General features: G+C 39.5%; 1 protein-coding gene across 1 annotated transcript in view; it reads left to right on the top strand.

Moving 5' to 3' along the window:
* Positions 1–24447, top strand: part of LOC108660397 (uncharacterized) — a 51176-nt gene extending 26729 nt beyond the window's left edge. The window contains exons 2-3 of the mRNA XM_018113777.3: positions 23168–23597; positions 23665–24447. Of these exons, the coding sequence (XP_017969266.1) occupies positions 23168–23540 (373 nt within the window). The 3' untranslated portion in view covers positions 23541–23597; positions 23665–24447. The remainder of the gene's footprint in view (positions 1–23167; positions 23598–23664) is intronic.
* Positions 24448–24679: the final 232 nt, after the last annotated feature.

Below are 24679 nucleotides of genomic sequence, written 5' to 3'. Positions count from 1 at the left end.
TTGCTGCTCATTACATTTTTGTTAATGTTATTTGGCACGCCGCGTGTCACGTAATCGTAAATGGAGCCCCAAAAGCCCCGAGTACCCCCGTAACGCCTCGACCCGCAGCTTGTAGCGTTGTCCACTTGGAAGCTGCGCTAATGACAAATGCTCAACGAAAAAAAAAAAAGAAACAGTTGCAGTTGTTACAGCAATAATAATGTTAACTAAAAGACTTCAGCTTTTATATATAATTTATAGTCATTGGTAAGCGTTACGAATCGAGTTAAAGTTAAAAGTTTGAGTCGAAATATATTTTGCGCAAGCGCAGCAGAGCGAGACTTTTCATTTTAATGAGCGCCACACTCTCACTTTTTGCTCTCGGCGGGGACTGTAATTAAAAATTACGCATATATGGGTGCACATATGTATGTATATAAATATATCGTCTATATATGGAGATAAGTTGATTACTTAATTAAATTGTAGCGCATCGGCTTATATAAGTTCATGTTGGCTTTTCTTTAACCTACAAAAGAAAATATATATTTAATTAAAAGCACTCCTCGTTGCTGCACACACACACACACATACAGACTGTTGCCTGCGCACCCACATTTCACTAACTAAACCAATTGGTCAGGCTTCGGTTTTGGGTTGGTCCCTGACCGCAAACGAGAACGGCGCACAGTTATAATAATATTGCGCATACGCCACCTACAACGTCAGTCAGCTAGCCCTGGGCCTGGTCAGGCAGCAGCAGCAACTCCTCTTTGCTGTTGTAAGGCAAAAGAAAACAAAAACATAATAATAACAATATTTTTCAAACAACAAAAGAAATCAACTAGAAGCGCCCTGAGCCTAACTCCAGCCGAAAAACCAAACCCATTTTAACCGTTAAGCACATTTGACTAAATCTGCTACACATGGCAGCCCAATGGCGCAGGTTGAGGTGAATGGAATTGCAGCACGGCTGCATGGCTCCAGTTGCCAGCAGTCAATGGCTAGGCAGGGTGGGAGGGGAAGGCAGCGGGGCTAGGGTGGTGGCATTTGCTGCAGGAAATGCGCAGAACATGCGCAAGCTTCAACTTTTCTTTATTTTTTTTCGGCTAGATAGCAGATCACTATACTAACAACAATAGATAACAAGAATTAGCGGGAATGCGCACAGAAAAGACGAATGCGGAAGTACACTAATATCGAGAGAGAGAGAGAGGCGGGGAGAGAAAGAGACAGGGATGGGAGTGAGAGACAGAGAGAGAGGGAGTGAGAGACGGAGTTAAAAATACAAGAGATTTAATCAATAATGTTTTGATTTTTGATATTTAATATAAAATAATATAATAAATATATACTTCAAGACATGTATATATATTTTTTGTAAACAATATATATAAGAAATAATAATATATTAAATGTTAAGAGCTATACCATATTAAATTAAAATTATTTCAATTTAATTAAATCAGAAAAAGAATTGACTTTTAGTCTATAGTAAAGCAATTTAAGGTTTTCAATAAACAATTCCAAGCCATGCTTAGCTGGAAAGTTCTCTAGCTCAAGAGCTACTTGAGGATTGCCTTAGTTAAGATACCCGCTTTGTTAGTGTATTAAAAAGGTAGCACGAACGCAGGTCACTTGTTGCTGCAGGAAGCCAATGGCTGAGCACTGGCAGCGGCTGACAAGAGGAAGAGTAACAGAAAACAGCCCACATGCTGCACACACGAGGCGAGTGAAAACAGTTAAGACAACAACAACAACAACAGCAGCAACAACAACTTGAGCTACAACAAACAATAATAGCAACAACTGCAAAACTGCAAACTGCCAACTGGCAACAGGAAGACCTTAAACTTGGCCTCAACGGCAGCAGCAGCAGCGGCAGCAGCGGCAGCGGCAGTGACGACGGCAGCAACATCGTGAACAGCAACAGCTACGACAACAACAACGAAAGCAACAACTGCTGCACAGTCAAACACACAATTCAATTTTATTTCATTTACGTTGCGGTTACTGCTGCTGCTTGTTGTTGTTGTTAACAGTGCTGCCTTGTTGTTGTTGTTGTTGTTGCATTAGCCATTCGCTGGCTCGTTTGGCTGCCTGGCTGGCAATAGTTTGTGTGTGGGCTGCTGCCTGGCTGCCTGGCTGCCTGCCTGCACCTCGGTTCGTTTAGCTTGCGCAGAGCTCCTCGAGCGCCAGCCTCATGAATGGGAGCCGCGGCTTCTAACTCATTTCAGCTCTCAGCAGTTGCTGATTGTTGTTGTTGTTGTTGTATGTGGTGTGCTTTTTTGTGAATTGGCGTAAAAATGTTGTGAGAACAAATGGTTGTTAGCTTTTGCACATTTTTTATGCTCGCAACTTCGCTGCCGTTCATATATACATTTTTATTATATTTATAGATATAAATAAATATATATATATATACACATGTATATATTTAGTATTTTATTTGATTCCTTTTTGCGTTGCAGCCGTTGTTGTTATTGCGCTTAACTGTTAGACGACTGTGCAACAAGTTTGTTGCCTAAATCTTTCGTTTATTATTGCTTTTTATTGCCCATGCTAGCTAGCTTGTTGTTGTTTTCGTTGTTGCTGTAATAATAACAATCATCGTTTATCTGCGCAATGCAGGCCGTGTGATTGAAGTGCTGGCTGCGCCTGCGCCTGCGCCGTTAGGGTTACCTAATTTTGAGTGAGTTTTCTTTTTCTTTTCAGTTTGATTTGCATTTGATTTTCTGGGTAGGGCTCTCAATGAGACGCAGGCGGTTATAGATTAGTGGGACACACAGGTGGGCATATTGTGATCGTAAATTGAATTCATAAAGTGTGGGCGTTAACTTAGTTAACAGTGACAGCTTAAGTTAAGCTTAAGTTGCCATGCTATGATATATGTATGTATATATGTATGCTGATAAGGGACGAAAGAAAGATAGGCATAAAGAAGCTGTAAATTGACCAGATTCTATGAGAAGGTGAATGAAACCGGGAAAGGAAATTAATGAGAGAAAAGGAATTTAATGAGAGGGAGAGCGAGAGAGAGAGAGAGCGAGAGAGGGAGGTAGAGAGCAAGAAATAAAAAATAAGGTACAGTGATAAGGAATAAATATATATTGTGATATTGGTAAAGAATAAATAAAACTAATCAGATATTGTTTATGATTATGACTTGAAAATGTATTAAGAAAGAAATATATATTACTAAAGAGAGGGAATTAAAGTTAAATAAAGAAAAAGAAAATATATTTTCAATGAACCTTATATTATTCCATTCAAATATATATAGAAAGCGAAACTAATTTATTAATAAATGTTCTGCTTCAAAAGAGATAAAATTTCCATTTCATTGGGAAACTATTTGAAGCATTTCGAGACACACTTCACAATCTCGTATAACATCAATCACAGCCAGCTGCAACCTTGAAAACTTCACACAGATGAGCGCTATTAGCTGCGATATTTAGATAAAAACATTTACATATATTATGACATCAAAATTAAAGATTGCTTTTTGTGCAGAATAAACAAAGCAGAGACAAAGAGTCGAGCCTATAAAAAAAAAAAAACACAGCTGATTGTAGAATATTTTTTAGTTTGTCATAAAATGGTCTATTGTAAGCAGCGGCAGACTCACGAGAGACTGTGTAAATCACACAGATGTTGCCTTTCATATGCAAAAAGGAAAACAGACAAATATTATAAAAAATTCATGTAGTCTTTTGATGGTTGTGTGACAAAAAACGCGAGACGGGCAGTGAGTTGTTTTAGTATTTTTTTTGGGAGTCTGGCTAAACCAGATTTGTGAAGGTCAGCTCGTTTAGCACCTCTGTCTACAGCGGGAAGTGTTTCTCTCTCTCTCTCTCTCTTTTTCTTTATGAGTCTGCTCTCTCTCTTTCGCTCTCTGTTTACATAAACTATAATTGTTCATGTGGACAGTAAATTAGGCGGCCAGCTTTGAATGCAAATATTCCACTGGGTCACAGCAGCACCTAGGGCTTCGCCTGGCAATTGCCTGGCAATTAGCGCAGCTCATGAGCGTCGCTGAATTTATATTATTAGATTCGTTTACAGTTATGCCAACTGATTTGTGGCCGTCGCTGCCTTTCTTTTCTTACAGCATTTAGTCAAAGTCACACCAAAAAGCCAGACACAGTCATAGCCACAGTCATAGCCACAGCCACAGCAGCAGTCACCGTCGCTGTCGCTGTCGCTGTCTCAGGCCCAGCCTCAGTCATCGTCATCGTCATCATCGTCTCATCTCGTGGTGTTGCGGAGTAGGTTAATAGTGCCAAAACGTTGCGACGAGTCATTGCAGCAGCGGCAACAAAACAAAAACAACAACAACAACAAACATTTACTGCATTGACGCTTAGAACAAACGTTGCGCCATTTCTTTTGTGGCACAGCAGTTGCACCCTTTCATTCCTTTAGACGCTTTTCCCAAGTAACCAAGTACCCAGGCCCGCTCGCTCCCCACGAATCTATCGGCAAATATCATTATTATGCGCCCTGGCTCGAAATCGTTGCGAGCGCAGCATATTTATGCCGCATTATTATTTATTTTATTGACAGCTTTTCTTTTTTTGCAGTGTATAGCACTGCTGATGGAGAGTCCTTTACATGTGCCAGGCAGCTCAAGCGCTTGATCAATAGTAAACTTGAACTTGAGTCTCATTGTGTTTATTCCATTTGAAGCATTACTATATGATATATACACTTTAGATCTAACTGGAGCTCTTCCAATATTGAAGTTTATCCCAAAAGGGAAACTTATCTATCTAATATAAATATATCTGATGTATCTAGAATTTAATTTGATTAGCTCTTCGATGTATATTTCTAGATATACATTTTACCATATATATTTCTTTTTGTGTTCCATTCTCTATTATAGAGCATTAGGGCCGCATAGCTACCCTTTGGTCCATTAAATCCCAGCCCTGCTGTTGTCTTATTTAATGTCTTGTGATCGACACAAGCTCAAGCTGAATGCCCCAATCGACGGCAACATGAAATTGCAGGCAGCCCGTCGAGCAGCAGCCCAAAAGTGCACTCGGTCCAAATCTGCAATGACTGCTGCTGCAGTCCAAGTGCCAATAATTTCGAGCTGTCCAGAACGAACCTTTTACTTTGCGCTAATAAATTGCCACTAAACGACTTGGACGGCTGAGGAGACTTTGGCTCGATTTGGAGGCTGTGTGTTGTGCGGCATGCGCTACAATTGTTGCGCCATAATTTCCCATCAAATTTTTCACACTCGGTCTACGGCTTTTTTTTTTTTTTTTTGTTTTTTGTTTTTGTTTCTCTTTTTGCGATAATCAAATATTTGACCTCTGCAGCAAATAAATTTCAATGCAATCGCAACAGCAAAGACCGAAAAAAATGCCCGGCAAACGTGAAAGCGCAATGGCAGCGCCGACGTCGCCGTCGCTGTCGACGTTGCGTGTTAAACACAATTCAAAGTCTATAATTATTGTAGAATTGCCAGCAGAACCAACACGGGACACAGCCGCTCGGCTGCGAGCACACGGGCACGTTTACCGAATCCCAGCCAAGAGGCTGTGGCAGCTGCGAGCAGCGAGCTGCACATGGAACATGAAAATTGTAGCGTGTTGCTGCCGCAGCAGCAGCAGCGGCACCGGCAGCAGCCGCATCAGCATCGGCAGCACACAGGCAAAAATTCCAAACATACATTCTAATTCCACATTCGCCGCGACTTGACACACTGCTCACAGAGGGAGCCGGGGCTGTGGATCGCTATCTCTGCTCAGCTGGTTGTGATTCAGTTGGGGCGCCTGTGAGAATCGCAAGCTTAACTGTTCACAGATCTACGAGATGCTGTTCCTGTCTGTCTGTATGAGTGTGTATGTGTGTGTGTCAGTGTGTGTCTGTGTGTGCAATTAATGCCCAGTGCTGTGAGTTGGCATTTGTGTTTGCCTTTTTCGGGGAAGCGGAAGCATTGCACACGCCCACTTGTCGCCCGCTAACTGGCAGCATTTGATGTTGTCTCTCGGCGATGGGACGTGCAGCAGCTACAACAGGACCTGCTGCTGGCACGCCCACACACCTTTGGTGCCTTTGTGGCGGCCAGTTGAAAGTTCTTGTGCCGACTAAACTAATTGTAAACTGTTGTTAGCCAGTTGCTTAACTGTTTGCTTGTTAGCCGCTTGTTTATTAACAATTTAACGCTCCACACGAGATCCGCAACAGACGCTTGCTCTCTCTTAATTCAACTCTAGCAAGGGGCAGATTTGGGGGCGTTACTTATCAAGCGAACAGTCCACTAGCATATTTATGCACTGTAAACTGTTTTGGCAGCGCATAAACTGTGCCGTTTTATGCGCTGACCGTTTGACCTTTTGGAAGTGTTAAGTTCTTCACGCCTATAATGTGAGAGAGAGTGTATGTGTGTGTGTGTGTGTGGTGTTGGCTATTGGCTGTTGGCTGTGTGTTCATAACTGTCACAATGCTGCAAATGGGGCGTGCTGGGTGGCTTGGCAACTAGTGGGCGTCCGAGCATTCACAGTTAAAGCTTTGGGGCAATACAAAAACAAAAGACTTAGGCAACGAACTTGATACTAACTTTATGTTCGCTGCGAAAAAAAAAAAAAAAACAATATGCAAAGGAGCACTAAATCAATGCAGATCAACTATAAAAGACGAGATTCAACTAGTTTATAGAACCAGTTCATAAAAACTATGCTTACAAACAGCCTAGAAACACTCCAAAGCGATCATAAAAATCTTTTTATTTGAGATTCGAAGTTGGAAGAGGAACAGTATTTTACATATGTCCATAAAATGTGAAAGTAATTAGACTCTCGGCATTTTCAGAATATCTCAAAAATGTTTTTGCTCTATATGCTTGATTTAAATTTAGCATAAATAATGTTTATTTATTAGCTTAGCAAATGCTTTATTTATTTATTTTTTTTTTTATGCTTGTCATGGTCGTAAAACTAACTATTGTTATGTTATTTCTATTGTATTTACAGGTAAGTTGTTCACATCGAACAATCGGAATACGATCTCTATAGACACTGGCGTTATGTAAGCTAATGCAAATAATTGGCCAGTTAGTGGCATGGGCCTGACCAACGCCCTGGTGGGCAGTCAGCGGGCAGTCGAAAAAAAAGAGTAAGCAAAACTAAGCGAAATTGTAACAAAGCCTCGAAACCAATTTTAGCTTCAAATGCTAACGAATTTCGTGTAGCTTGAAAGCTCGCGTGTGTGTGTGTGTATGTATTGTTGTGCGACTTGCATAAGTTGCAATTTGAGCTAAATAGAAGCCATAGTCAACGAAATAATAACGGACCAACCGAGCTAATGATGCGACATGTAAGCCATATGTGCGGCAGGCTTAGCTGTGGAAGGGGCAGGGGCTGCTACAACGGGCGGTGGCTGATTTGAAAAGCAAGAGAGAAAAATGCGTCACGCTTACCGTTAGAGCACGCACGCAGCATGCAAGCAGCACCCCATGGGAGCGGTATGCCGCATCCCAAAAGTTCAAAAACCAAATGCGAAAACCACTGCACCACCGCACTACTGCACCGCCGCCAAGCAGCGACGACTGCTCCGACTGCCCAGCATGTGGCGCGCTCCCTTTTTGGCAAATTTGGTGCAACAGTGGCAGCAGCAGTGACAGCAGGGGCAGCAGCAGCAAGCTGTCGACGCAGCACCTTTCACAAAATCTAATCAGCAAACGGGCGGCCGGCCATTCCGATTGGGAGTCGGATTGGAGAGCAGCAATTTACTCAAGCGCAAAATTAGCAACTAACTTGGCGCACAGTTTGAAGCTGATTTACAGCTCCAGCCAGAAGGCTGAGGCAGGCGCTGCAGTAGCAGCAGCGGGGGAGAGCCTTGGCTCCAAATAGCTGACTTCTACCCATACACACGCTACGTGCAAGTTCTCAAACATGGAAATCTTGTTAGCCGACAGACAGCCTGGCATCCTCCGCAATGGATGGGGAGCAACGGAGATCGGGGCGCCTTCATTCTAATTGAAATTCCGCGGGCAGTGCCAATGCCGCCAAAGATGACGTGCCGGGCGTGTGTCAGGTTGCTCTTCGCATGCGGCTGTGATGCAAATTTGATGGCATCTGTGCACAATTAGTTGTCAATATTGCGCATTCGACATGTGGGCAAAAAAAAAAGCAAACAGCAAAATGTATATTTTCATATATAAAGTCGAAGGCAAACAAAACGCACAACAGCAATGCAAACAAAAACTGAATGGACTGACTCATTTGCCAACGTTTTGCAACACGCAACAAACATCAACACACGCAAACTGACCAAATGCACAGTGGGACGATAGCCACAAAGAGTGGGTAAAAAATGAAAACATATAATGGCTCAATGGTAGAGAATAGAATAGAATTTTTTTTTATCTTTTAATATTTATATAAAAAAATTAGCAAAGAAATAATATAAATAATTAAAAAAATTATAATAAATTAAATGTTTTTAAATAATTAAAAAAACTTCTGTAGATCAAGTAGATTAAAGTATAGATTCAGTTTTTTATTTACTAATTTTTTTTTAAATTGAATTTTTATATTTAAAAAAGATTTTAGATTTAGATTTAACTATAGCTGCTACCACTGTGCATTCAGAAAGTGATCGTAGATGGACAGCAGCCAGACTGGCAACGACATCAGTGAGCGCAGCTTCAGCTCACCGTATTGATGGCTGTGTACGCACTGGGCCCATCAAGAGCTTCGGCCATTTGCATAAAGACGCCAAACCCACAAAGACACAAAGCACACAGAAAAATAAAACCCGCCCAGTTTTTGGGCGCAGCCACTTTGACCATTTATCGTGCTCTCAATTTTGTGCGTTGGGCAACGTTCGAGAGTTGTCGATAAAGTCCGTTGCAATTTTCATGTGTGACACATATACTCAAAGTGTGTGTGTGTGTAACAAGTAACAGGTGAAACATGGCCCCGAGTGAGTCACACTTATACTGTATATATGCAGATCGGGTGTGTGTGTGTGCGTATGTGTATGGGGCAATCGGAGACGGGGCGTTCCGTTAAGCTGCGACTTTTGCAGCCTCCAAATTGCGTTGTGCGCCCAGAATTTATGTTATGTTTGTGCCACGGCACGCTCCGGGCCAAGCAGCTTGTCTTAAGCGGCGACACCTGCCGGGCATTTTAGCCACACTAGCACATAGGTAAATCAATGTAAAGTGTGTCAGCCATAAGACTAAAAGACGTTAACTGCTCCCTGCCTGGGTCACATATATTAATACGCCCAAGGGGAGTACCGAAGGCAGAAAGGTGGGGAAAACTGGAGCGTAGTTTAATAAAGAACTACTTTAGAGTTGTTAATGATTCATCAGAGATTATCATGAACATATTTCTCGAAATCTCTGAAAATTGTCAATGGACTTCAAATCTAAATATTGCCTTTAAGTTTTAGCTTCTGTAATTAATGCTGATCCTCAGCTTTTTTTGGAGCATTATTTCACATATATATCATAATTAAAGAAACATTTCAGCGGCTGCCGCAGATGCTGTAATAATAATTATCATAGAGCCCCGGCCAACACAAAAGGTCATTCATTCAAGTTCTGGCTCTTCTTAAATTTCTCGGCACTTTTACAGTTTAATAGCTTAAGAACTTACCGTGGGTGGCCCATAAGTATTAACTAGCTACCGCACAATGCACATAGCTCACACACACGCACAGAAACACACACACGCACACAGGCAGAGACATGAACATAACTGCTCATAAGCGATCATAACTCAATAGCTGAGGCTCATTAGCAGCACACGCAGCTATTAGGGGCAATGCGCTGTGGTGGAGAGCGGCGAGGGGCATTATAGATCAAGCATGTTGGGGGTGCTCCAGGTCTTGGCTTTGCTCTGAAAGACTTGCCTACAGTAGCCCCACATCGTGGAAGTAGAACCATTCTAACTAATAGCCAATAGGGAGGAGCCGGGCGTGAGGTGGCATACATTGAGGGGGGCAGATTGCCATAAAAAGTAGAGCTCAATTTCCTAGCTGCCCACGAAGTCTCCGTCGTCGTCGTCGTCGTCGTCTTCATCGTCGCCGCTGGTCACGTCAAGCCGTGCGCGTAATGAGCGTTAAATTTGTGGCCCGCTTTTGTTGGCATTTCTCGGAGCCTTTTTTGGTTTTTGGGCAAGTTCTAATCACCACGGAACACGCTTTGTTATTAGTTAAATTAGTCACAAAACGGTTTCCCAAACCAAAAAAAAAAAAAAAAAAGAGATACCATTTTCAGGCAAACTTTAATTATTGCAAATTTTTCAGCTGCTGAGTGGCTGGCTGACTGCCTCTAATGAAAAGTCATTAAACGCTATGCCAACCGCAACAACAATGTTGTTTATACTTTTTTTTATAGTCTCGGTTTGATGGGCTGATCGGCAAATGTGGGTCAGCATAAATTATGAAAGATATAAATTATGTTTGGGCACAGCACAAAGTACAAAGTACTCCATGCAGCATCCCGTTCTCAGTCTCTCAGTCTCTTAGCTTCTTAGGCTGCCTTTCACTGCTATCAATAAATATTTTCGTTTCGCTCGCCAGCGATGTGCCTGCGATAAAGACAAACGGCCTGCCAATATGAATTAGCTAAGCGAATTGGCCATTTGGCCAGTTGGTAAACAACTTCAGCAACAACTGGCGAGGCGCGTCCTCTGTTGCCGGCTTTCTTCTGCATTGCTTCGTACTCTTAGCGGCTGGCAACGTGCTGCTCCAATATCATCATTATCATTAGCACAGGTTTGCGCCCAGAGAGCAGCCAGCAAAACTGTAGCAGTTGATAAATGTTAATGTTGATAGCCAGCGAAGTCCATAAAAAAATCATTGGCATGGGCAGAGCATCGAATTTAATTGAAGTTCAGATGCCCTTCTAAAAATGCGAGACTGAGCTCTTGGTTGCATGAAAGCTTTTTGATAGACGTCAAAGTCATTTGCTCTAAAAAAATCATTAGAATAAAAATTGGAATTATCTGACATAAATAAATAAAGTTTTAGGCGAAGATCAGTGACAAGAAAAGTCGTCTTCTAAAATTAATCGTTCTATAAACTATCGTCTTATTATTATAAAAATAGTCTTATAAATTATTTATAATTTATTTTTCACAGAAAAATATATACATATATAGAATATAGAAAAAGTATTTATTTTTAGCCGTATTATATACAAAATCTACTATTTTAATATTTAAAAAAATTATTTCTTTCAAAAATGTTAAACTAATCAGTGTAAATTTTGTAAAAAATTAATTTAAAGTAAACTTAAAGTTTTCATAAACAAAGTCAATCTTTAATATTAAGACCCTATTAAATTTTTTTATATAAATATATATATATATATATCCTAAATTATAGATTTAAGATACATACAAGACACATTTCATATATAAAATAATTTTTTAAATTATTAATAATTAATAGAAAACTGTTTTCCATATAAACATATAAAAATCCATAAGAGAAATAATTCAGACGAGCTCTCAGTCGCTTTAATACCTATCTTACTTATATTTATACACATTAATCTACAGTTACTTTTCGCCCTAAACTGTTGTCAAATGTCGTTATACCCTTTGGCGTGAGTGTATAAAATGTGCATTAGCTTCCTGCTAGCCGAAGGTTAACAAAGTTCAGCCACAAATTCCATTCATTCGGCTGCAACTGAAGCAGCGCTCATTGACGACGACAACATTGTTGTTCTTGTTGCTGTTGTTGGCTTTCAACACGCTCTGCCAATAAATTTGCAGCACTTGTTACTCTTTTAACGGTCCCAGTGCCCGCTCACCAAGCATTCCTTTGGCATTGGCAGAGATCTATTTTTGCTTAACAACAAATATTTTCTTGTACATTTTACTCAATGCTGATGTTGTTGTTGTTGTTGTTGATATTGTTTTTTTTCGGCATGCAGGAAACTGAAATTGCGCTGCATTAAATGTTGGGCAGTCGAAAAAACAAAAAAAAAACTTGTTGAAATTTTGCCCGGCCAACTGAGAGATGCGGCTCATTCGATTAGAGCTGATTTAGCCAAAAGGTTAAGCAGCCGCCCAAAAAGTTGTTCCATGGAATTTCCGTTCGTGATGTTTTCCGCTTTGATTTTTTCCACAGATGTGCCTTTTCTTGGTGGTTTATTTATTTATTTTTAGTTTTCTACCTTTTCCCCTCTGCTGGAACGTTTATTTGATTGCATCGCTTTGTCATGGCTTAATATATGGGCTACTGCGAATGGAATGGGTATTATTTCGTATTATTTCGTGTTTTTTTTTTGTGTGAGTATTTCACTTAATTTGTCAAATCACCTTGGGCACTACGTTGTGGATTAGAGTTTGAGTCCATGCCCAATGATTTGCATAAACACTATGGCTAAGAGTCTATTGCCTGTGGGCCATCTGTGCTATTAGCCTAGAAAGCAGGCACACAAATATATATACACAGTGTACATACATACATACACATGCATACAGCTGGAAGATTCATTCATTTAGCTATTCTTCAAAAAAGTAAGCGCCAGTGCCTGTTCACATTGCTAATGATGACGACAATAATGATTATGATGCTCAGCTTTTTGGCAGCTTTGTTTGTCTAATTGCCCAGGTTCAGGTGCCTCTACCTCTTGTGTGTGTGTGTGTGCTTTTTTTTTTTGGTTTTGTATCTTCAGCATTTTGTGCTAATCACTTTAACATTTTGCAGCCGCTTTTTGACCCGCTTTTTCATTCAAAATTGTTGCTGCTGCTACTTTGTTGTTGTAATTATATATTGGCAAAGTAAGCATTTACAGTTTGAAAGGCGTTGCGTGCCTCTAATGATCCCCCATCTCAGCTCGAATGCTGTCTGCTCGCAAAAGATGTCTTCGATTGGGCAAGAAGTCACGTCACGTCACGCATAGATCATGCTAATTCTAAAATCTTTTTTTTTTTCATTCCAGCATGATAGATTGTTATTGTTATTATTGGGCACAGTATCTAGCTACACAAATTTGAGTGTAAATAAAAAATGTTGCAAACAAATTTGGCAAGTTAGATGGTATTATTAATTGCGCAGCTACTCAATGATTAGTGTAAAATACTAAGAGATGAATGAATTTTTATTTTGTGAATGATGAATGAGGGTCTAAAAAAAGGAAATGTTTTAAAAATTCACAAAAGACCAGCATTTAAATGGCACACTATAAAAAACTATTATGACAAAGGCAAAAGGGAGCGGGAAATTTTAAAATTTATAAATAGCAAAAAATATATATTTTATTAATTATTTTCTATTCTTTAACCACATATTTTATTATACCATTTTTTTATATTTTTTTTATTTCTTCATTGCTTTGGCAGAATAACATGCTTATGTAAATTCGAACGAAAAGCTCAAATTTCGCTGACTAGCTCGAATTTCTCAAGTAGTTGGAATCATTTTTCAATTGTTTGCTAAGCCTTACATAATTGCATGGACGCCTTTTAATTTTGACTAGCTTATCTAATTTACTTACTCAGAGCTGAACATATATTTGTTCAGCTTAGCCGCCTTTATTTATAGTTGTGCATTATTTCAGCGAGCGAGCGGCGATGGGAGAGAACTGGGCGGCGTGTGGCAAACATTTCGTTTGGCTTTGGGATCACGACACTATCAATTAGAGAGACAATTGTTGTAGGACTCTCAAGACTTTGGCGGGTCTTGTTAGCGGGGCGTGTCAGCCGTTTATCATTTCTGCGAGTTTCGTAATGAAAAGTAAAAAAAGCACCAAAACTAAAACCAAACAATAAAAACATTTCGTGAGCTGTTTTTTGTTTTTATATCCAAGTGGCTATTATATTACAATTGCTCTGCATTTGTTTGGGAACCTTCCGCACAGCGCCTAATTATGCAAGTGGGCAACACCCATAGTAAATAGAAGCAAGCTTTTCTTTGGCTAATTTGCATAAAATTAGTTTCATGTTGAGATGCAGTTTACAGCAGACCTTGATGCTTGCTCTGACTTTTTAATTTTTTTTTCATTTTGTCTATTGTTGATTATATTTAAATTTCGAAGTTGCATTTTACAGTCAACGTTGAGTCCGAAAATCCCCATTAAACTGCCTCAACTGAAAGCTTTATTATTGCGTCTGCACATAGATATATGCATATTTATATATGTATATTTTTTATAGGGTTTCGGTTTCGCCAGCATCGCTTGACGGCCCTTAAAAGGAAATGTTGTTTGTCACACTGACTTATTTTTCCTCTGCCACTTGACCAACTGAGACGACAGATACTCTGTACCTGTGGTCAGCGCTCGGTCTGAGCTGTCATCAGTTGATGCTGCCCTCAAAACGGGTTGGTTGGCTCTGTGCCTAGCTTATAGATTCAATGGACGGGCAGCCTGAGAGACAGTCGGTTAGACGACACTTGACGCTGACGTCGTCGTCGTTGTTGTTGTTGTTGCTGCTGCTGCTACTGCTGCTGTTGCCATTGCCATCGCCGTTGCTTGGCTTCCTGCTCAGAAAGTCTAAACATGTCGCTGACTCTGCCTGTTGTGTAGCCTTTCCCAAAGAGTTTGCGGTTTCTGATTTGCGTAAAGACGGAAAGTGTTTCTTTTCTGTATTTAGATTCTTTTTTTTTCTTGCAACTAGAATATGCTTGAGCGTCTCTGACTTAAATTGAAGTTTCTCCTTTATGGGTAGTACTTGGACAAAACGTTTAGTTGTATAGTTTTATTAGAGACTATATTTGAAATGGACTTTTGACAATGTTGACAATGTTGATGCTAATAGATCATTTTCTATATTTTCTGGAATTCATTTGTGAAATTTATTCATTCGTATTGTATATTCCTTTACTCGTAATGCCCATACTTTAACAGGGTATCCATAAGTAAATCAGCGTAGCTTTCAGTTCACTGACTGCTGGTTTTTTTTTGAGACATGCAGTAAAGACTAGAACAACAATAACAACAACATCGACGACATCGAAACATGTCAGGGCGACACTTTGACCATGTTGCAATTGCCGCTTTGCTGCAGGCAGCAGCATCGATGCGGCAACAACAACAAAAACGCCAACAACTCAATGTCAAAAGTGCATTGAAGACTAAAGTCAGGGTTAGCAGGTAGTCAGGCTCTCAAGACAGAGAGTCGGCCAGCAAAGTCAGTAAGTCAGACAGTTTGCACAGTTTTTTGTTGTTGTTGTTGCTTTCAACTTCAGCTGCCTGTTTGTTGTTGCTGTTTGTGTTTGCTGTGATATGGTGTGCAATAGTTCAAGTTGGCTGCCCCAAAGCAGACAACAAACAAAGTGGGCGTGACAGCTGCAGCAGCTGAGTCAAAAGATCGCCTGCACTTGAGCGGATGTTTCTTTTTTTTTTTTACCTACTAAACTTGGCCAACATTTGGGCTTACATGAAAATGCAATTAATATAAATGCGGAAATCACAATTAATTGTTGAATTAAACAAGTATTTAATCAACTATGCATACATCTTTTTGCCTAGGTATACATCAACTTGGCTTTACTTTTCCTATATTTATTTTCTATTTTATTCTCATGTAGTATGACATCAACTGTGCGCATCATTTTCTGAGTCATTTTCAAATCAGGATTGTCAGACGAGTTTACTTATAATATATAGCTCATATATTGATTTCTACTGATCAACAGCTGAGATCATATTAAAATGAATTGGTAATTTGACAAAATTTATTTAAGCGAAGCTAATAAGAGTTTATGAAATGATTTCTTAAAATTATTCAAAATTTAAGTACGATACAAAATTTAGTAAAATTTTAAATAAATTTAGCTGTATAAAGACCTAAATTATTAACATATTTCATTAGTTAAAATTCGTTTATTAACGATTTCAATTATATAGTTAATGGCCTATTTTCCATTTACTTAAAATACGTTATTTATATTCTTATGTTATATATATACTCATACATATATTTCGTATTAAGCTTTGTTAGTTAATTAAACTACATTTTAGTTAGTTGCATTGAAAGTAATATGCCTTATTTTGTGAAAATCTTAAGCACACCATTACCTACTTATCCCAGTTTGTAAATGTGAACGTATCACCTCTAACATACACTCATACATATTGCACTTAACTCTTCTTCAAGTCCCCCACAGCATTATGAAGTGAAACAAACATTGGCACATCTGAATGGAAATGAAATCGAAAACAAGTCTAGTTAGTGCAAATTATGGCGCATTTAAGATGTCATATTTATTTGCCATTTGCTGTGAGTGAGCTGGAGTCTAGTCGCGGCGTTTCTCTCAGCTCCCCCGACTCGTAAACTATGGAAATTGTTTTGATTGCGTAGTGCAACTGTCGCCCGGTGCATAAATGTTAATTGTGTTTTATGGACTTTTCAGAGTTTTCATCAGCACATTTTAGAGGCCCCCTACAGTCATATATTCCATTAGACAGCCAAATGGAAAAGATAAAGCATTAAATAAATAGACATCGCTTCCTTATGCCACATTTGATCGGGCTTCCGCCAGACCATAATAACTAATCGACAGCTCCAGCCAAAAGCAATCCAGCGATATAGCGATCCATCGATTCATCCATCGCTCCATCCATGCTTGACCGTCACTCTCTCAACGCTTGATTTGTATTGACTTTCAATTTCACTCTTCACACACACACACACACTCTCTGCTGCAATTGTCATTATATATTCCATTATAATTGTGGAAAATGCTTAACAACTTTTACTTCTTCCGCTTGTCGAGCCTCTGCTGCATATGTAGTTAAGAGTAGAATCAACATTTCAGACCACTGCAAGTGCACTGTGTTGCTGTTGTTGTTGTTGTTGTTGATGTTATTGTTGTGGCAATAAATTTGAAAGTGCTAAACGTTGTTCGTTGACAGCTGCAGAAGTTGTTTGGATTTGGGCTGTGCGATAGCCAAAAATAAATGAAAAGAAGTGGCGGATATACTTGGAAAGCAATTTATTGAGCTCAGGCTGGTCAAAGTCTTATATCATAGAAAAGTGCTTAAATAAAATTCCATTTAACAACAACGTTATATAATAATATAATTGCTTGCAGACTTCTAGAGCTAAGAATCTTGTAATGCTGTTTCTCAGAAGTGAAGCAGCTTTATCTACGAACACATAAAAATATTATGCATATTAATTAGGATGTGCTAATTATAAAATATTTAAACATTCTCAATTTGTCATCTAAATATAGAACAAGGTTTGCATTCCGTTCTTGAGTACCTTCTAATTATAAGAACACACTGTAGGTCTATAAATAGCAAAAGCGAATTGAAGGCAAATATTGAATAATTAGAATATTCAAGTTTAACATTGTTATCATAAGTACGAACTTAGTTTCAAAGATCCCTAGATTTACGTATTTTCATCTTTCAGCTTGTATCGATTTCCTTGAGTCGGGCAAATCGTTTCCTTATAAGGTGCATTGCCTAGGGCTCTGCTGTTCGTCTGGTTGGGCTATCTCTGCATCTTGGAAGCACGGTAGCAGCAAAGTGCAATCAAATTGCAGCCTTTTAACGGCAGTTGGCAGCTGGCAGCTGGTAGCTGGTAGCTGCAAAATTGTCTGTTTATGCAGCGCTTTGGGTCAGTAATTAATTCACATCAGTGGTGCATGGGCTGCTAGATCGAAATGCTTTGGGCTCTAGCACTTTTGGCTACACTTGGACAACAATTGGCCAATTCATGCGCTTTAATTACTTCATAAAAGCCCAGACATGGCCAGCCATAGCCCTTAGCCAGCAAAGTTGGCCTAACTGTTCTCCAATTTTTGCGCGCATTTTTATTTTGCAGCCTTTTGTTGTTGTTTCTGCTGTTGCTGCTGTTGTCTTTTGTTGTTGCTTAATGATAGACCTGAAAGATTTTGTTGCTACCTCTTATTATTCTTATTGTTGTCTTCTAACTAAAGACATCTCTATTGCTCTCCCTTTCTCTCTTGCTTCGTCTCTCTCACTTAGTTTCTTTCCCCATTAGTGAGTTTTTTTCTGATGGCCAACAATTATTTGAGCATTTTCAAGGTTCGATCAACTTTCTGAGATGCTGGCATCTGGCATCTTCGCTGTGGACTTTCATTGATGGTAACTGGAGTGTAAAGTTTGTGTTGTACTATCCCATATGCTATACGGCACGCTTCAATGGCTTTTCTGGGCGTCCATTTCACACCATTAAGCGCGAGTATCTGCTTAAGCTAGTTGCCAGCTACTCGTGCTGCTTCTATTCATTTGTGAGCAGTGTTAATCGCTCGCTTATCAAAAACAACGCCCCGCTAGTGAACATATTGTAAATTTGAATCGCCGACAACTGAGCTACCACCGAGCTTTCTCTGTCCAATGGAATGTTTTTGTTTATTGTTAAACAAAAAGTAAACAACATTACTTTTTCCTCAGTCGAAACATTTTCTTTACAATTAAATAATGCTGTCGCACAGTTTGGCAGGCACTGCAAAGGACCATGAACTTTCTGCAACAGCTATATCCAAAGACTTAGGCAACGAACTTTTTATGGTATATGGCTCTTTCAGTTATATACGACTGAGCTAGCCAGACGCAAACAGCAAGAAGCAATAAATTTGCAGCAGTTTTGCAGTAATTGGAGCTATGAAAAGTAAAAAGCATTGAAATTGCAAAAGAGAGCGAAAAATAAAAGCAGAAAAGATGAGATGAATGGCAAGTAGAAATTGCGCAGAAAGCTACAAAGTAAAGCATAAAACGCCAACTGTCTAGAAAAACAATTTGTAAATTGCTTCCGACAGCAAACTCAATAATAACAACACCAGCTACAACAACAACAACAACAACAACAACAAGAATGAAGGCAACTAATAGTTACTTTCAATCATTCATCATCGATTTCAATAAACAATTTCAATGGGTAGCTGGGCAGGCAGAGACCGCGAAAGATAGACGACGCACAATGGCGCTGGCGCTGGCACGGGCACGGGCACGGGCACTTGCTACATGTTGAGAGAATGTGCCGCAGCTTCCCTACGGCTCGTCTTTGACTTCTCTACATCGACTTACTGTATCTTCCTATCAATAGACTGCCCCGCGCTCTGGCGCATTTTGAACGTGTGAAAGATTTGTTTTTCATTTGCCAAGCTGTTGTTGCGTGTGTGTGTGTGTGTGTGTGTATGTGTGTTTGGGGCAGTTGAACTTTTGGTCAATCTGTGCATGACTAGCCGTAGACAGTCAGGCAGCTAGTCAGCCAAGCAGCCAGCCAGGTTTTCTGTTATTTGGCTTTAGGCTTCATATTCAATAATAATTAGAAATTCTGTTTATTTGGTTGCAAATTGCTTTTGCTGTTGCTGTTGCTGCTGCTGCTGCTGTCTCTTTTGCTCATTGCTGTTGCTTGGTTCTTTGTCAGAGCCTTGACATTTGGCGGCACTAAGAACTACGCAGTAAATATCCATGCCAAATAACCGCAACAAATTACTGTGATATCAATTTTGGATGTATCGAAAACCCGTTTGCTAAACGCGCGACGCATTTATGTATATTTGTATCGTATTTAACGGCCTGGACGCCAAATGTCAAGAGTTAAACATGGCTAATGCTAATATGTAAAAATATTTGTTTTATTTTTTTGTCTCCAAGAAGGCGTCGACAACAATAAGTTATCAAAATAAAAAACGGGTAAGCTGTTGCAAGCTATAAATAACTTGTCAATAGTTTGATGGAAACTGGATTAGTGGCTGTCAAGCGCGTAGCTTAAAATAATATGCGATGTGAGCTAACTACAACGGTGAATATGAATTCTGGGCAGTCGCGCAATTTAAATACAATGGCTGTCAGCCTGTCTAGCATAATGCTTGCCAAACTGTTGCACTGTTATTATGGGGCATTTTAAGGAGCAGCAGCTGCTGGTTCTATCTTTGACACTAGCTGCCAACATTTTTGTCATATGCAAAACAAAAGACTCAAGCAACGAACTTGAACAGAATATGTGCTGCAGCAGGCACTGGCCGCGACTCACATAATTGCTGCATCGAAATTGCTTTTCATTTGCTCAAAATGAAGCAATTGTTGGGGCATGCAGCAAGCCGCATGGGCCATGCAGCAACAAGCAACAAGCAACAAGCAGCAACAGCAGTCAACAGTCAGCGATGCGGATGTGAAGCTGCGCATGTGCGGCGCTTTTGTTTTGCCACTTTGTGGGCAACCAGCAACACAGCAACAGAGCTTCGCAGCTCCATAGCTCCACAGCTCCACAGCTGCTTAACATGCCACACAGTCAGTGGAACTGCAAATGCAGCCGCATGTAAGCAAAATATGTAATTATGTTAGAAGCGAGTGCAACGGCTGATCTGCGGCTGCATCTGCCTTGTTGTCTAGCTGTCACTTGTTTATTGCAATGTTTTGCTTTTTATTCGTATTTATTATGCAAGCGGTTTTTATTTTTTCCGCCGCTTGAGCTATTGATTTGCTATCTGATGGATTTATGTCAGTCGTCAGCGTATTGACAAATTGCGATGCTCCGCCTGCCATTTGCTTAGCATCTGCCAATTGCCAGCAGACAGATGGGTAAACAAAAGACTTGGGCAACAAACTGGCTGTGGACGTCGCTGCGCGGCACTTGTAAGGCAATTTGTCAAATTTTTCGTTGACGACTTAATAAGCCAAACAAACAGAAATTCGTGACACAATACATGCATAAATATTTGTATATACAGCGACAGACTACAGATAAGTTTACAGCATAGGCATTCGTGTATTAATTTCTTAGCGGCGAAGGAGTTGGCCTAGCTTTAAAATAAGTCAATTTCGCGCAGGGTCGATTTTAAATTTATGAACTTGAAAAGCGACAGCAGCAAACAAAAGACTTGGGCAACAAACTTGACTATGATTTATAGCCAGAAAAGTTAAACGCGACGTTTAGGCAAACAAGCTATGACAGACACTGAGAATTGGGTCAAAATTAGCAAGAGCTTTTCATTAACTTAACGATGATGTGCTATAATTTTTCGTAACTAGAATATGGGTGAACTGAAGATGACCTCAGCGAGAGGAAACGGGAAAAAAGTTATATGGTTTTTTAATACATTCAAATAAATCTTATTTTATTTAGCCTAAACAAAGTTTAGTTAGGCGCGGCCTATTTCAAGTTTCACACACTTTAATTGGCGAATACCCTTTGCTGCTTATAGAGATCAAACTTTCGCTGATATCGCTCTAAATATCACGTGAAGAGCGCAAATTGTGTGAAAAAATGTACATGTAAAAAATGAATTTTCTCACAACACACATGCATGCACACGCATCGGGCCAAACAATATGAAGATGTTTATAATATTATAATTAATTACGATTTTTTTGTCTTGAAAAATAAATAGAAACACTTTCAAAAGCACAAAACTCAAAGTCAAAGCAAAGTTCAATGCCAAAAACAAACAAACAAACAAAAAAGAGCTACAAAAGCAAAAAAGGCATTTATATTGTATGCAGCTCAAAGGTATGCTCCCATCTGCCAACTGTTTTCCATACGCGGCTGATAGTGCTTAATTATATATACATAAACCGCAACGAGACAATGCAACAGGGCAACAACAATGCCTTTGATAATGTACAAACGAATTCACACGGCGCTGCCATTCAAGAGAATCCAAAAATAATAATAACGAATACAATCCAAATGCGCATTGTTGGGCACTCACTGAGTCTTATGGACAGCATTACGATTGAGTGGCCAGCGCACCAGTTCAATTTAATTGTAGTAAAACATTGTGAGCATTGACTTTCGACCACATAGCTCATCCATTGAGCTGAACCGTGGAGTTATAGGTCCACTTAATTAAAGATCGCCCCCCAAATCGCTGTATTGTGCCGAAATCCAAAAGCAAGTGCTGCACTTTGAAGTTCAGCAACAGCTCGAAAAACTGTGGAAAAAAATATACGTAATGAAAATAAAAACTCATTTAACACGGTTTATTTTTAATTTATTTATGCATTAAGCGCCTGTCGCTCAACGCTTGGTGAATGCCAATTGCTTGGCCACAGCAACAACAACAGCAATGTTATATATAGAAGCGAATCGACATTAAAAACTGTTGACATCATGAGGAAGTCCAGTATGAAGCAGCCTATGCTAATTATGCTTCAAGTTTATGAGGCAATGCTGCCCAAAAAAAAAAAATAAAATTAAATTAAAAAAAAAATATATTTCAAATTGCATTTGCAATTGCAACTATTACAAAATATTTGTTTCATTATTTTTCATTTGCATGCACACGAATAAAAGAGGAAATTGAAATTGAAAACATATTTGCATTTTAAAACTAATTATTTGCATTAGTAGAAAGCCAGCTTAGGGTTGGTTGGGACTCCCCTAAATTCCATGAGCTTTGGTTTATATTACTCTCATATACTTCCGATTTAACTTTAACTCTTCACAGACATGTGTGGAGTCAACTGAAAGCTAAGCTAACTATTTAGAGCATACATACATACATAGATATGTATGTGTCTAATCCTAATCGGCTTTGCTGAAGACTAGCTGACAAGACTTGTTGTCGCTTCACGCTTATCACAACATCGTTATTTAAGCATTTTTGGGTAAACAATTTGAGCAGCGAATAAACAATTAACTTTGACCAACGGCCGTTGCGCATCTTGAACTCATTTGCATCTTTTATTGTTGTATTGCGTGAGTTCATACATATATAAAAAATAAAATAAAAATAAATACAAATAAAAGAGAAAAAGTCTCAAAGAAGAAATATATGTATATATACATATGTATATTTGTGGATATCTTTTGGTGGACCAAAAGTAGCTCAGCAGCTGTCGAAGATCGATTGCCAGAGCTGCGAGTCGCATAAACAAATTAATTAGCATCTATAAGGTCGACACAGCATTGAAAATTGCATTGGTATATGAAAATAAACAGCACGCTTCGTGGATGCTGTTTAAATTAGTTGTACATTAAATATTCACAATAGCCGAGATCTATTAACAAGGCTTACTTTCCAGCTGCAAGAGCTCGCCTTGTTGCTAGGTGGTTAATTTATTTTTGCGTGTGGTGGGTAAGGCAAGTTTTTGGGACGATTCGGTGGCCAGTTCGCAGTTGAGTGCGACTCATCTTTTAGCCGGGCATTATTATTGGTTGCGTTGTTTGTGAACGCTGTTCACACCCACCAAGTTTTTGGCAAATAAAAAATAAATCAATTAGCGCAATTCGCTGACTAATCCAATTTTCCGCACTCTCCACACTTTTTCTCACTGCAGGTACATTACGCCAGCCGCCGCAGCAACAACAACAACACAAGCCGTAAGCCCAAACTGCAGCTCAACGGGCGGCACAAGTCTGGCGGTTTATCCAACAGCCACGGCACAGGTGTACCGCTCCAACAACGGACTCGATGTCCTCGACTGCGCCGGCCTGGAGCACCATAGTGGAGCAACAGGAACAGCAACCGGCAGCAATTCCAGCGGCAGCGGCTTTTCCCAGCGACTACGTGAGTTGGCCGCCTCCGCTGGATTGTTGTCACTGAAGCCACGCCAGCCGCTGAAGCCTGTGATTAAGACGCGAGGCTCGCCGGGTCCCGAGTTTCCCAAGAAGGTCACCTTCAGCGCCTTCGCCACGGTGCAGGTGGTGTGATTTTCCAACACTGAACCCGGCAGTTGCGTGTTGGGGACGCAGGCACTATATGGCTAGGTAAGCACAAATATGAGCGCTAAATAGTAAATATTTTGCTAATTGTTTGTTTACCCTTTAATTGCAGGTGGCACGTGTCTTGCATTGTTAACCATTATTGTTGTTTTGTTGCTGTTATTAAATGTTTAGCATTACTATGGATCGACATCTGGCAGACTTGGAGAAAATATTCCTTAAGTTAGATTTATGTTTGTGCCATGTCTTTGGCTTGAATCTGTTATGAAATATGTACCAATATATGTATGCTCCATAGCTGAAAATACCTCAAAGACCCTACAACCATCTTAAATTTGAATATCCAGCACAATCCTTAAATCAATCATCAATTGCACCAACTTCCTCTCTCTGTCAATGTTTTAAACACTTTTCCTGGAAGACTGACGTTCTTTTCGATTTCACAGTTCCTTTCACTATGTATTTCACTATTCACACCTTTATTTTCCTAAATCCTTACCAGTATTTTCCCCATCTTTGTATTTCTTGGCAATAGTAAATTGTAATCACAATCCTTAATTGATGACTATACACAAAAATTCTAATATTTTCTATCGAATTGTAAATATGTATGAATTTTTGCAGTCATAAATGTATATGTGGCGTTTATATGTGTAATATGTAAGTCTGCTTGAGTGTATTTGTAAATATACCAGAACTTTACATATGTATTGTAGAAAACACGATATAAGAGTAAACTGAAAGATAATTATGCTTATGTATGTAACTGCCTTCTATGTACACGAAATATAAACACAATTGCTGTATATTGTATTCTAAATCTATGATTAAACACATTAATTTAAGCTAATATTATGGATGATCGAATAAAAACGAGAGAACAACAAATCAACAACTTTTATTAAATGAGTAGAAGGGGCCTGTATTTTTGTTTTTAAACTTTGGCGCGCTTGGCGAGCCGCATGCATTAGACATGGAATAGTTCATTTAACAGACATGTTAGGATAAGTTCATTCTGTTAAGTAGATTCGCATCTGTGGGCCATCAAGCACATTGAATTGCTGACAGTTATAATAGTTTGTTCGCTGTGAAAGAAAATGAGATAGAATTCTAAGGGAAGAAGAGCG

The sequence above is a fragment of the Drosophila navojoa genome, chromosome 2 (assembly GCF_054131105.1).
Source record: "Drosophila navojoa isolate 15081-1374.11 chromosome 2, UAZ_NAV_1.0, whole genome shotgun sequence".
Taxonomy (NCBI): domain Eukaryota; kingdom Metazoa; phylum Arthropoda; class Insecta; order Diptera; family Drosophilidae; genus Drosophila; species Drosophila navojoa.
This window is presented reverse-complemented; position numbering and strand designations above follow the sequence as displayed.